Consider the following 14,771-nt stretch of genomic DNA (forward strand, 5'->3'; position numbering starts at 1 on the left):
TTAATATGTCAATAAATATTGTGGAGTCTTCATGTTAATATTTAAATAAGGTAAATATTGTAAGGTCTTAATATTGATATTTAAAATTAAATAAATTGACAAAATAAATGATATTGTAGGGTCTCAACCATAATATTGAGGTTACTCGTGTAAACTTACAAAATTAATAATGTTTAATTGTTTTAACCTGAACATTTATACTAGTTAAATAAATTCACATAATAAATTATGCTGTAGGGTCTAACCTTAATGTTTAAAATAGTCTGGTACATTAGTATTACACAAACACAAAAAGAAGGAATAAAAAGTCTCCTATTTATTTTAGTATCTGTCTCTTGGCACATGTAAGAAAATGTTGGAAAAGTTTTGTTTGATCAACTTTGTATCTTGCAGGCAGCATAAAGCACCAATTTGCAGCCCTGAGACATAAAGGCCACTTTTGAAACGTGCCACAGGACGAGAGCCTCCAATGATCGTGTGTTCCCAGTGATCTACTGGTCTGGGAGGAGTCTCACCGGTGGGAAAGCCCTGCCTCAACAGGAGTCGCCCCAATCCTTCCTCCTTCACCGCGCTTTTGCTCGGTGCGGAACAGCGGCGGAGGCTACCGGAGGTTCTCACACACTCACACCGCCGACAGGAGCGCTCAGCCGGGGCCTGGAGTCCGCGTCAGGTCGCCTCTGTTCGCTGGTCGTCCCGTGGAGGAAACACACCGGGGGGGTTTGGGTGGAGCTCCGGTCCGGTCTGAGGAATGTAACGGAGGTTTTACCGACTGGAAGAAGTCGTTTGAGCGACGGTACAAACAGAAGAGAGGAGTTCAGCTGCAAAGTGAGGAGGTACGAATGGAAAGAAAGAAAGACTGTGCAAGTGACATTTGGGGAAACACAACTGTTTTGTTCTATTGCTCTATTCTGCTGTATCCTGTTTTATTCTCCATTAACTGAATCCCAGCTTTACCCTTTCTTCTATTACATTCTATTACTTTCTATTTATTTCTTCATTAATGGGAATTTAAAAAAGTGAAATGCATGCTACTTTCCTCACCAGCTGCCTGCAGTTTATAGAGGATTAAGTCACCCAGGTACAAAACCTGTACAGTGTTGTTACAGCACACAGAAGCCACCTTCACACTGTACTGCTCTTTTTCCAGACCTCTGAAGACATTCATCAGAAAAAAAAGACAGCCACTCTGGGAAATAACAAACTGTATAGTGCTTGGTTTGTACTGTAGCTATTATTAGGGAACTCCAGGTAATAAAGTTTGAAAAAGGCAGACAGTTTTACAACCGTGTCTAAAGTCTTGGTTGCACAATGCCCGATTGAGGTCCCTCTAATAATGCCAAGCCCCTGCCCTCTAATCATAAAGCCTTGTCTGTTTGGCAAGGAAGACATCTACCGCATGTGCTCTCCAAAAGTCTTTAGTTTATAGGCTCTAAATGTATCTTTTATGGCACACGGGACAACTTTATTTGCAGCTTTTACCCAAACAAGCAGCGCGTTGGTTTACCTTCATTCTAAGTGAGTCACTGCACAGGAATATTCCGACATGTGGTTATAATTTGTGGGGGAAAACTTCGTAGTGCCAGCTTTTTTTGTGGTGCATGTGTGCTTCTTATTATGGATTTGATCTTGTCACACAAGCCATATGTCCAAGGCTGCATCTCATTCATAAGCTGCATGTGTGACAAAGTTGGTTTAACTTAAGCATGAGAAATGTTGTGTTATTGGGAGAAATGGGGAATTAAAGTGGAATATTTTTGTGCCTTTACTGCTGAGTTTTCCGCTCAAGATGACCGCAGGCCTCGAGGCAGTTGGAACAGATGACGGGGACCTCAGTGGACCAGTTTTTCAAGCAGTGCCACTGTGTAAAACGCCGCAATAGAAAAGGGAGGATGTGTTCTCGCATACTGTATGCATTCATCTGACCTTGAGCCTTCTTTTGTTTTGCATTCAACGGCGGCGCTGAGGTGTGATGATATACGCAGAGACAAGTCGTGCTCTGTGTTTGCACCTATCTGAGTTTGTGTTATTCTTGACAAAAGTGTCAGTGAAAGGTCCTGACAGCAGCATCAGGGGATTACTGGCTCATCCCTCCAAACCAGTTCTCAGGTATAACACCAAAATGAATTGACCAGAGCGGTATGCCGGATCAATCATGGTGTTTGTTTAGTGAGGTGTGTTCTCATGAGGGAAAGTAGAAAGGCACAAGATGTTTTTTTGGAGTTTGCTCTTGATAGTTTGCGTGTCCTCGGGGTTATTTATCCGATTCGCATGTTGAGACAGATTGATTTCTCCCTCCCTCGGCTCCTCGGCTACCGTTCCTCAACTGCTTCTCGTGTCATTGTTCATACAGGAATGCTGAGAATGAGCCATTTACACGCTTAGTGAGCAAACATGGGGCTCATCTCAATATTGGGATTTATCGGCCTTGAGAAGGTGCAGTCTGCAGCCGCCTGCCTGCCCTCTGCTGGTTTAGTGTTTCAGACCGGCTTTGTTTATGGTGCATTTAAGGGCAGCCTCGTACTTGTGTGGGCAACAGAGAGCTTTACAGCTAAAGGCAAGAACAGCAAGTGATCCCAATCATCATGTGTCACTTTCTACAGTTTGATGCCCGCTGCAGTTGCTATAACAACAAACAAAGCAGCGGTATTTGTTTTAAATATCCTGCCAGTCAGACAGATGAGGTGGGGAAAGTCTATCAGGCTGTTTACGTGGTGTTATTGTTCTGTGGCCTCATTCTGCAGTGACCCAGAGGTGAAAAGGAATGAATAAGAAACCTCCAGGCTCAGTTTAGTGTCATTGTACTCTTGACTCATCCACTTTACTCATTATCACCTCAGGGTCAATAAGCACTGGCTCACTGTCTTCTTCTAAGATGGTTTATTTGCCAACAATTCTTATAATAATTGGTTTGTTCAAATAATTTTACATTGTCAACAATATATACCAGTATTTAATGTTGCTGCTTTCCTTCCAGTGAACTGAATATGTTGCTGGCACAAAACAACTTAAAGACATCACCTGGTATCTTAGGAAACTGAGATGTGACTTTCTTTTAGGAGTAAACAATTCTTAAAGATGTTATCCCCCACCCGCCTCAGCCCCACTCTGACCCCAACCGGTCAAGGCACATGGCTGCAATGCTTTGTTTTGTTTTGTCTGACACAGACTGCTTCCTCATAGGGAATCCCAAGGGAAATGTTTAGATTGTTGGGTTCTCGTTTTAAAATTCGTAAGGTCTTCACTGAGGTGACATGTTGTGAACTGACACTATTCAAAGAAAACTGAATTGACTGAATCAAGATTATAATTGTCTGTTAATCCATAATGGAACCAATAGCTGTACTGTTTATCTTATCATTTAGAAGGTTTTCACACAGGGTTTGTGGCTGCTGTTGTGATGCCACACATTGTCTTTTCTGAGGTTTACACATCCTGAAGAGTGAAAACAGGTGCACGTCTTTCAGTTTGTGGTCGTTAGTGTCACTCCTCAGGTATGCACAGCTAACCTGTATGCAAATTAACCCCCACGCGGCGACAGCAAAGTGCTTTAAAACATGCACACACATGAAACACATCAAAGTACTTGCAACTTTTCTAGTTTATACACTGGGCAGAAGGAAAATTATTTCCATGGAACCAGCTTGTGGCCCAGCATACCTCTCTGCCCACGACGGAACATGGAAAGGGAACAGCACGCCACAAAGGCCCAATTTCTATGGCTCAAAACCAGCAAGGAAACAGGATGTCAGCCATTTTGCTGTCAGATGAATCACCACACAACAGTCTGTTGCAAGTTATCCTCAGGCTACATCAGACCAGGCTACTCGATGACTCACCAGGTCGCTGAGTAAACCGAGTTCTCCCAGCGATTGCGGGTTAGCGCTTGGCCCCTTGGCTATCAGCAGCATTGATCTCTCAAGTGTTCCTGGAAGTTTACAGAAAACACAGACTTGTAAGTCAAGTATGACCTTTTAAATCACTTACCCACCCAGATTCCATGTAAAACACACACCCTGATTATTTACTCTGTCAGTCAACCTTAGTTCCTCACACTGTACTTATCCATAGCTAAAATTCCAGTGTATACCACATGTTGCAATGTGCTAAAGGAACCCATGTATTTTTCCCTGAGATTTACCAAATGTTGAACCAGTTCATTTTAAATACTTCAGTAGTTTAGAGTCTCTTAACTGCCACCTCCACCATCAGATGACCCATTCAGTATGCAGCTGTCGGGACATCATTAAATATCAATGAGGGGGTGTTCTGGTTGGCTCAGCCGACGATTCATAACTGTGTCGCCAGCTGGACTCCAGTCAAAAACGTTTGTCACAAGTGTTCATCCTCTTTCCTTCTTCCTTTATCTAATGCCAAACAACATCTTGTAAGTGATGGCAGCCATCTACTTTAATATTTGGAAGCAGGCAACAAAGTAATTTCACATACTGCTGGCCAAACGTATGCTTTAAGATTATTTGAAAGGTTTTTTTAAAATCGTCTAAGTTATCACGACAACTCTTCACAGCCGTAATAATCCGCTGCTTTATATTTTATTCTACGACAGAAAACTTCAGAATGTTCGTCAGGAGAAATTAGCTTTTTGATGGCATCAGTTTTTTTGGTTTATTTTACAGATAAAAGGATTCAAGGATTGATTGTCTGGTGTCTTTCATCTGATTGTGGCTTAATGTCTCTTTTCAACTGAGACTGTTATATCTAATGAATTTATTAATCCACTCACAGAGTTTTTCCTGGCTAAGAATCGGTCTTCTGATAGGGGGTGACTATGCACAATATTAAGATTGTCTGCGTACACAAACAGCAATAATCCTGTGCTACCTTATTTAGGAGAAATCAATGCATTTTCTCATTCTGTCTAACCTTTTGCAGAATACAAATGCCTATGCTGCTTGAGTAGATGAAAATAAAATGAATAAAACTGTTTTAAAAAATTATTTCAAACTAATAATATTCCTTTGATGATAGTTAAAACCTCTTAAATTGTGCCAAAAATGTCTCTATGCATTAAATAACATTGACCTTGACCAAAGTCTGGGTGTCTGTGAAGTTAATCCAAAATTTCTCATTTCAAGCAACGTGAATTCACAAAGGTTATGCAACAATGCTCCTGCCATTGCATTAAATAAGTCAAGTCGTGGCAAAGCTACCAGCACACTCATCACAGTTTTCTAAATCAATCTCTTGCCAGATATTTCACGATGAGGTCTGAGCAGCTACATGAAAAATGACGCACCAGCATGACAAGTTTATTAAGCCGAGATATGAAAGAACCTGTCTGTGCGCCTCTTCATGCCTTTTCCTACCTCTCCCTTACAACCTCCATTTTCTCCTCTCTCTTCCTCTCATTGTATTTTCTCTATCCTGTTGCTTTTCGTTGTTTTACTTTTCTGTATATTTTCCCTCATAAGCCAAATCATTGGTGGAGTTACAAGCCTGATATTTTTTATTGCAGATTACAGCTCTAGAGCTTCATCAAAGAGCCAAGTTAAGTTTACTCCGTATCCTTGAGTATAAAGTGAAATAAATGATATGAGAAAACCTTCAGCTTTGATTATGAATACTTAGAAACATGTTTATATTTTGTGATTTATATGAATATAATCTGTATCCTTCACGACTGTTAACATCTGCTGGGATAACATAAAAGATGTACCTGTTAAACTCACCATGCTGGCTTTGACTCAGCAACAATAAATGCTTTGTGTGAGTAGTTACGGGTAATCTGTCTGCTTGTGTATCCCAACACAATAAGGTCTTGCTCTCACCACCCAAAGGGATACTTAGTTGAATTATTACTATTGTGCATCACGGACAGGGGAGTGCCGTGTATTAACAACTTCTGCAGCTACAAAAGCAATGTGACTTGAACCAATAAAAAATTAATCGTTGGCTGCAATTCAGGCTGCAATTAAGGATTATTCAGATTTTTCGATAAATCTGTTAATTATTGTCTCAATTAGTCAAGTTACTTGTTTGATCTATAAAATGTCAGAAAATGAGCCATGAGCCTACGAAGACATTTCAGCTCTAAATGTGTGTCCGGATGTTTTCCTTCTTGCTCTTGAGATTCTTAGAATTTGACTTTTTGTGTGTAACCTTTTTTTTTCTTTACTTTTAATCATAGGTTCAGATTCCTCCTCTCATCCTTGAACTTGACCATTAAATCCACCCCTCCTCAAAAATGGCTCACCGTTCTCAGAGTTCATCAATTGGTGATAACCCCCTCGACCCAAACTATCTGCCTCCACACTACCGTGAAGAGTATCGTCTGGCCATTGATGCTCTGATAGAAAGTGACATAAAGGTAACACTGCTGTTCTCTACGTTCTTTTGCACTAATCTGATGAGTTAAAGACATATTTTGATTTCATGATTTACTGAACTTGTGTGCCTCCCATCACACCAGGGCTACTATGAATTCCTCCAGCAAGCTGATGTGGTTGGTTTCCTGGCACAGTCGGAAATCGAATATATCAAGTCCACAATCCAAGTGCCCAACCAGACCTCTGGCATCCCAGAGCTGACATACCATGAGGGAGGTCAAGATGCCGACGGCTCCTCTGACACCTACTGGCCAGTGCAGTCCGACACAGCTGCCCCGGGGCTGGACTTGGGCTGGCCGCTGCCACAGCACAGCTTCGTCGGGCCGACAGAGGTCACCACTCTGGTCAACCCCTCGGATCCAGACATGCCGAGCATCAAGGAACAGGCCAGGAGACTCATCAAGAATGCTCGACAAGTAAGTAAAAGTGAAGGACAGTAAACAGACAAATGTGTTACAATGAGCACATCTAATTTGATTCTATTTGGTATTTGAGAAAATTGGCATGTGAGGAACCCATGTTCATTAATCCACAAATACACTAAATATGTATTCATTTGGACACACATACTGTAATTTCTGTTTTACAAGAGGATGGGTGGGAACACCTACAATGTAAGAACATACCAGTGTCCTTCTGGCATCTTATCAATATGTGTTGTACAAATTGGTATTGCCTCGAAAGGTAAAAAGGTGAGATAAAGGGTTTTAATTGGCCAGGTTATCTCGTTGTTTGATCTCACTTGTTATCGACCTCTGAACAGCTTTACAACCACTCCCTTTCAGATGCATTTCTGCATGGCTGGCCTTTAGCTAAGTGAAAAATATGGTTAGAAGACTTGTTTATGCCAAATGTGATGAGCAGTCAAACCTGTTTGTGTGCGGGGGTATGTCTTTATCTGCGCTACATTACTTTCTGTGTGTTCAAAGACAACATGTCTGCCTCTTTAGCTCTGACAAAACTGAGATAGAACTGTCTCTCCTGTGTCAGGCATAAAGTCAGTGTTCCGACATGCACGTGAAGAACAGATAGGTTCAAAAAAACACAAGTCATTAATCTTTCTGTATGTCTGTTATGTAAATTTAGAGGGCTCCACCCACACTGTTCTGCTGATACAGCAAGTGCTGTTAAAAGTGCAGATGTCTCAGTTGTTTTGTTGAGTGGTGTTATTGCACATGCATTTACTTTAAGACCTGAAATAGACTTGATTCTTTTGCTGACTAAATACAGTTGTGTCAGGGACAGAAACTTAACATCTCTTCAGCTGTGTGATATTAAACTTCACTACAATATCTTGATCCTACTGTAACAAGGAACACTGTAAATATTAATGCATCAAGCTGTCTTAACATACATTTTTTCCCACTTCAGAGAAATTGACATAATTCAGTCAAAAGAACCATAATTTTGCACACAAGAATAATGTTTTATGCTTTTATTTTCCACTGCTGATAAACAAAATAAACGTCTGCCAAAGTTCCTTCAAATTATGCAAATATTCAGGTGTAGCATTTTTAAATCACTTCAGCATCAACAGGTCTACAAAATAAAAGTAGATGAACAAGGGCTGAAGCAAACTAACTTTGTGTGTTTGCTCCTCTGTTCCAGGTTATTGCTGTGGCTATGGACATGTTCACAGATGTTGACATTTTTGCTGACCTCTTGGATGCAGCAGCACGCCATGTTCCTGTTTACATTTTACTGGATGAGCATGAATGTCACCACTTTGTCTCTATGGTCATCAGCTGCAAAGTCAACTTGGAATTAGTTCCTGTGAGTTTCCCATTTCTTTATATTTCCTCAAAAGACTTAGCTAACACTTGGCCTAAATGTGGCAATTGTCATGTCACTTATTGCCACTAATGTTTATCTATGTCCATAACAAAGTTGAAATTTTGGTTTTATAGATGATGCGTGTCAGGACTGTGGCAGGAATAACCTACTACTCCCGGACAGGGAAATCATTTAAGGGGCAGGTGAAAGATCGTTTCTTATTGACTGACTGCAGGGCAGTGCTCAGTGGAAACTACAGGTGAGTCATTTAATTGTGTTAATTGCAATTTCACTCTAATTCCTTATACTCTGTAAACATTTGCATTTTCTATGTTCATCTAGTTTCATGTGGTCCTATGAGAAGATCCACCGCTGCATTGCCCACCTCTTCCTTGGGGAGCTGGTTGCCTCCTTTGATGAGGAGTTTCGCATCCTCTTTGCTCAGTCAGAGCCTCTAGTCATTGACCCATCCAATGGAGCACTTGCTCTCTCTGACACCAGCAGCACCAGCAGTTACTTTAGCAGTCAGTTTGGTTTGAAGAGGACCCAGTCTTTGCGTAACCCCATAGGCTACCGAAGGCAGCCTGAGATTCCCTCTGCCTTCCCCTATGGGGACTCTGATCGCAACCCTGCAATTGGCTTCCGGAGGAATGACCCGTTTCGTCACACGATCGAACCTGGGGCAGGAATCACAATTGGGAAGTATTCACAGCAACAGTTTCGTTTGCAGCAATCGTTCCTAGAGCAGGGAAGGTCCATAGTTTCCAGACAGATGGAGATGAGTAGCAGTGCCTTCAAGAGGCATAGCTATGCAGAAGGCACCCAGGAAAACTACACATCTTCAAGGCAATACATGAAGCACAGAGTCATGAACAACCTGGACGAGACAGACTTCCAAAGGTAATTAATCCTTTAATACCTACTGTCTGGAATCAGAATTCTTCACAAATTATGTCATTACATGTCTATCCATATCTCTTTATGCAGCCTATATACATAACTATGAATTCAAAATGAAGCAAATAAACACTGTGTTTTGCTTACAGGGAACAAATTCAAAGTAGTCATTACTATACTGAAGGGCCTGGTCCTGGTTCTGGCCACGGACACTACGACAGACTTCGAGGCCATCCTCCACAACTCGCCATCGACCAGTATTCAGACTCAAGCTATCGCTCAGATCTTGAGCCTCCACCTGGAATCTATGGCAGAGACTACTTTTCATCTGAGGACCTGGGAGGACCTGAGGGGCACCCAGCCGCTCCGTTAGCTGGGAGGTATGGAGGAGGATCATCCCATAAGAGGCCAACCATAGGTCAGGCATATGCTTGTCAGAGCTCACCGACACAGCCTCATCCACCAGAGAAAAAACAGTACAACAAACAATCTGATCAAGAATATGATCAAGACACAAGCGTAAAGCAAGGCCTGAGGAGTTGGAGAATCCACTCCTATCTTAGCACTTATGAGGATGGTGGAGAAGAAGGCCTGCCTCAACCTATGGGGCCTGATGCGTTTGACGAGCCTCCACAACCTCAGCAACCAACAGCAACTGAAAGTTCATCTCAACGGTTTGGAATAAAGGAGTCACCAAATGTTCCTTCCAAGCCCAGACCAGATATCTTGAAACCACGCTTTGGAAAGCCTAAATTACCTGAGACCACTAATAAAGACTCTTCCATGCCGTCGTCCAGGGATTTACTTCCCTCGCGCAGTGATTTTAGGCCATCTGTACTGGAGAAAAAAGACAGAGAGGTGAAGAGGGAAAAAGAAAAAGAGTCAGACAAAGGTGCAGCGAGGGAGAAGGATGAAGATATGGAGGTGAAAGAGACTCCAGATCTCTTTCTGTCTAAACACGAATCATTCCGCTCACGAATTAACCCACTTCTTCAACGCAGCTCTCGTCTGCGGTCTTCACTTATATTCTCATCTTCCAAAGCAGAGATACACAGTGGTAGCTTAGGTCTAAAACCAGCCACAGAGGAAGATGAGGAGTTGGACACAGGACGCACTTCTTCGATTGTGGCCCAGTTGCTAGAAAAGAGGAGGTCATGGTCTCGTGAGCCTTTTGATTGGCGAAAGAAAACTGAAGAAAAAGACAAGGAGAAAGAAAAGGAGGAAAAAAAGGAAGAAAAGAAAGAGAAACAGCAACAGAAAGAGGAAAAGGAGATACGATTGAAAGATGAGATTAAAGAAGAACCTCAGAAAACTGACGAAGAAGTAAAGACAACACCAGCTGTGGAAAACCCTGAAGTCTCAACATCGTCATCTGCGAACATGAATGACCTAGCCAGTCGACTGCAGTATTTCAACGACCTGGCTGCCAAGAGAAAAGCCTCAAAAATGGAGACGGAGACATCACTAAAAGCCCCAGAGCCTGCTGAAAAAAAGCCAGATCTTTCTGATAAACCTCCTCTCGACACTGCAACAGCTTCAAAGATCTCAACTGTCTTCAATAGTTCTGCAGAATCTCAACCAAAAAGGCCAGATATCTCTGCAAAATTGGCAGAGCTCACTCGCAGACCTTCGTTTAGTTCATCAAAACCACCAATAATCACTGCCAAGCCTTTTACAAGCTCCTTGAAGACTTCAGAGACATTGCAACCTCATAAAGAGGACAATGCATCAGAAGGTCAAAAGAAAGACATATTCAAGTCTCTGAAGCCTCTCCCTTCACCTAAGATCTTTAAGAGGGAACCACTGAAGATTAAAGGGCTCAATCCTCGTCGCATCTCCTGCGGTGAGGAGATTCTAACCACAGATGCAACAGATGCAGAGAAGACTGAACTGAAAAAGAACCGCTCTCATAGTTCTTCAACTCTGCCATATGAGGGTTCTAAGGAAGGACTGCAAAACTTTAAGGGATCTACCACATCCATCAACACAGTTGGCGAGGGAAAGAATGAAGGCAAGACACTTGACTTCCTAAAGAAGCAGACTCAGAGGCTAAAGGGATTCCTGGGGCCTAAAGATAAGAAAACATCGAGTGACGATAGGGGCATGAGCGTGGTCAAAGAGGTCACCGATGATTCAAGCAAAAAGCAAAGCTCATTAGCAAAAGATTCAGCATCTACCGCTGCTGACCAAACCACAACCAACCACAAGACATCAGCTGGGACATCCATCACGGCCCGATACCAGCCCCAGGGCAGCTCTTTTGTGTTCAATAGCAACTTACGAGATGACACCAAAGTTATTCTGGGGCAAATCGCCGACCAGAAAAACCGTCATGAGCGAGAAGAAACGGGAGGGGACAGAGATGGTGATGCAAGAGAAAAGGCGACGGAGAGTCAGAGCACCCTAAAAAGGAATCGCCGCTGTTTTTTGTATCTAGTTTGTTGCTGGAATTTCTGACGTGTTTTATGCATGAAATCTGAAACATTTTTTTATTCTGTGACTGGTGGATGGTGTTTTTAAGATATGGAGATACCACTTGTAGTCTCCTGTATGGTACTATTTATATAATATTGTGTACTGATTTACGTGTGTTCATTTATTTAAAAGTTCAAAGCTTTTTAATTGTTATGAAATTGTTGTCATCTTTTTTTAAAACTTCTTAAACCTGCAGTGTGAAACTTCTGTCTCTCCTCTGGCAGTAAGTAATTGCACTCACACTGTTGATGCTGAAAAGGTATGTCATCACACTCATTTTATTTCTTTTTTCGAGTGTAATCATTTCCCTGAGTGTTTTTATTTGGAGCACCAGAAACTTTCTCTGGGTTTTTCCCACCGTAGACTCCACCATTCTCCTGTTTGCTGTAGCCTACCCCCTTTCTCGCGCTACGCTTGCCCTCTTGTGTAGCTCTGGCAAACTATTCATTGATAGTTGATGTCAAACAAATCGCAATTGGTGTGCCAGTACAGGAATGTCACCACAGAAACCAGTTTTAAAACTCTGGTTAATAGAGATTTACCTGGAGCTGATTGGCTTAATAAGCATTGTGTGAACTGGTTTGATAAGGGCTTAAATATAACAGACATTCATTTACATGTTAAAGTCCCACACTCAAGCTTTAGAGAAGCCTATAAATGAGAAAAATCTTACAATTCACTGTAGTATACAAACCAACGTGACATATGTACACAGCCACAATCAAATTCAGTTTTAAAGAGATTTAATAAAAGACTTTTTTTTGCAGTATTTCAAATACAATTTAATACTATCTGAGGTTTAAAACAGACAGAACACATTGATCCTGTGTATCTGATTTCCCCAGTTAATGCCAGTTAATTTTTACAGCCAATACCATGCATTCACATCCATCCATTCTCTATACACTGCTTTATCCTCATTAGGGTCGCAGGGGTGCTGGAGCCTATCCCAGCTGACTTGGGCGAAGGCAGGGGACACCCAGGACAGGTCGCCAGTCTGTCGCAGAGCTACATATATGGACAAACAATCACACTCACATTCACACCTACGGGCAATTTAGAATAATCAATTAACCTCAGCATATTTTTGGACTGTGGGAGGAAGCCGGAGTACCCGGAGAAAACCCACGCATGCACAGGAAGAACATGCAAACTCCATGCAGAAAGATTCCAGGCCCACCCTGGGATTTGAACTGGGGATCTTCTTGCTGCAAGGCGAACATGCTAACCACTAGCCCACTGTGCAGCCCCATGCATTCACATGTTAATTCAAAATAAACACAAGGCACTTTCATGGCGCAGTGAGGGAGATCACAATCTAGTTTGTTACCTAAAATATCAACAAGCCAAGTTTTATATAAATATGTACAATACAATTCTGTATAGAAAACAGTGTAAACCCTGAAGTGTCCAAAAAGAAATAGTTTATACAATCTTTCGACAAACTCTACAAAAAACACACTAAAGACTAAAATGGTTTGAAGTCCAGCCGAGCTGTCGAGCAGCGTGGATCTGTATAACTAAGTCTTTGGTTTAATTGCCTGTACAGACCAACAAAGGAGTTTGGAGTCCTGCGCAGGGCGTAGGTCTTTCAAGTTAAGTGACTTATGTAAGGAGGCATGGCGCGGCTCCAGTACTGCATAAAATACCCATCCTTTTTCTACTGCTTTCTTTTAGTGGTAATGCCTGGTTTTAAAGGTCAGGAAAGAAAGAGAAACTATTTTTACAGTGAATCGGGGCGGCTGTCAAGGCTTTACATTTTTATTTACATTACCTTAAACAAATACTCGTACACCTTGTTAATGCCACTCCTCTGACCAGGAAAACTCTGAATGGTTATTTGACATCTTCAACCTGGGGAAGTGGATCCACACCTTGATGGAAAAGCAAATTACACTCCCTTGAGAGGGTGAAGTTCACTACAGCCTCTATTTTATGTTCAAACTGTACTGCTGCAAAATTATCATTATATATTAAAGAACACATTTCTCATTGTTAGATTCAGATTTTGCCTCACTCCTTCAGTCGCTATAGTCTCACAAACTTATCACACTTCATAAGTTGATCATGTCGTTTTATTCCTCTACATATCCTCATCTTTGTCGGTTGGTCTGGGATGATAATAATAATCCTCTAGCTTTGGTAATTCCCTCGATGGGGCGTTGGCACATGGTGGATCCACAAGGACACTTTCTCCCTTTTATATCGACAAGTCTCAGCTACGCATGGCATGCATCTATAGTCTCTCTTCTGTGCAACATGTGCTGTCTTCCTCCTCTCTGTGCCCCTCAGTCACATTCATACAAGCTCAGTTGTGGGTAAATTACCCTACCTTTCTTTGTTTGGTGAAACATTAGCCCATGCAGACAGTATGCAAGTAGAGTCCCTCTTGTTTCCCTCAGTCACCATATAAGGAAAAAGTAGTACCAGGTCTTGGCAAACAGGCATTTTCCAAACTCAATGACTTCTGTTTGTTTCCAGCATTTTTATATATAGTCTTTTCAAGTTTTACAACTTCTTGTGAGAATCCAGAAAAGGCTGCCGTGTGGGGCCTCAGAGGTACTTTGATAGTGTCGTTGGCACATATGGTGTTTTTGATCATCTTGCATAAATAGTTTCCATATTAAAAGTCGCTCCTCCATCTTTCGTTATCCCAGGCTATTCCCCATCTGTCAACAGAATAACAGGGAAGACAGTGAAATCATTGCGTGTGCTGCTCCTTTACTTCCTCTTTATACTGTGAGGCTTCAGTAAACAATAGAGTGCTTTGCTTAGCTGAACAATGCTTTAATTTATTCAGTGTAATTATTCAATCAGAACTCAGTTTAAATTTCAAATACTACAATAATCTACAACAATGATGTACAGCCCTGTAGTGGCACTATATTTCTACTGTGTATATAATGCAGTAAACATTAGCTGGTCCTTCAAAGTTTATATTCACAACTTAATAGTATGTCAGACATTTAGCTGCCATTTTTTGGGTATAAAAGCTCTTTTCAATTATACAAACAAAATAAATGTACTCCGCACTACTCTAACAAGTGTACTGTATACTACTTCATCTTATCAACTCTTACAATCCTTGTTTTTACTACTTTGACACCTAGAATTTATTTTTTGCTCATATCTCTTTCCCATCTACGCTGCAAACATCGTTCTTGCAGTGATAGACTACCTCAAAGCGGCTGTAGACCTTCTTCTCCTTCCTCAGGCTCTCTATCCTCTTCAGTAATCCCTCCCGCTCCTGGTTGTTGCCTGCCGGTCGCAGAAATCGATTCA

The 14,771-nt window shown here is 41.7% G+C and overlaps 2 protein-coding genes and 1 long non-coding RNA gene across 3 annotated transcripts; 2 read left to right on the forward strand and 1 right to left on the reverse strand.

The window, feature by feature from the left end:
* Positions 1-590: 590 nt before the first annotated feature.
* Positions 591-9,021, forward strand: LOC110972098 (protein FAM83H-like). The gene is made up of 6 exons (XM_022222502.2): positions 591-833; positions 6,146-6,325; positions 6,428-6,760; positions 7,953-8,117; positions 8,252-8,376; positions 8,460-9,021. The coding sequence occupies exons 2-6, from the start codon at positions 6,203-6,205 to the stop codon at positions 9,019-9,021; spliced, it is 1,308 nt and encodes a 435-aa protein (XP_022078194.2). The 5' UTR covers positions 591-833; positions 6,146-6,202.
* A 129-nt stretch (positions 9,022-9,150) lies between these two features.
* Positions 9,151-11,471, forward strand: LOC127536108 (protein FAM83H-like). Its single transcript, XM_051955585.1, has one exon. It carries the CDS (start codon positions 9,618-9,620, stop codon positions 11,469-11,471), a length of 1,854 nt encoding a protein of 617 aa, XP_051811545.1. The 5' UTR covers positions 9,151-9,617.
* A 744-nt stretch (positions 11,472-12,215) lies between these two features.
* On the reverse strand, positions 12,216-14,770 carry LOC127536190 (uncharacterized). The gene is made up of 2 exons (XR_007945181.1): positions 14,668-14,770; positions 12,216-14,158 (listed from the first exon to the last, which is right to left on the reverse strand). It is a non-coding gene; the product is annotated as an uncharacterized LOC127536190 (long non-coding RNA).
* Position 14,771: the final 1 nt, after the last annotated feature.

The sequence above is a fragment of the Acanthochromis polyacanthus genome, chromosome 11, assembly GCF_021347895.1.
Source record: "Acanthochromis polyacanthus isolate Apoly-LR-REF ecotype Palm Island chromosome 11, KAUST_Apoly_ChrSc, whole genome shotgun sequence".
Classification (NCBI taxonomy): Eukaryota; Metazoa; Chordata; class Actinopteri; family Pomacentridae; genus Acanthochromis; species Acanthochromis polyacanthus.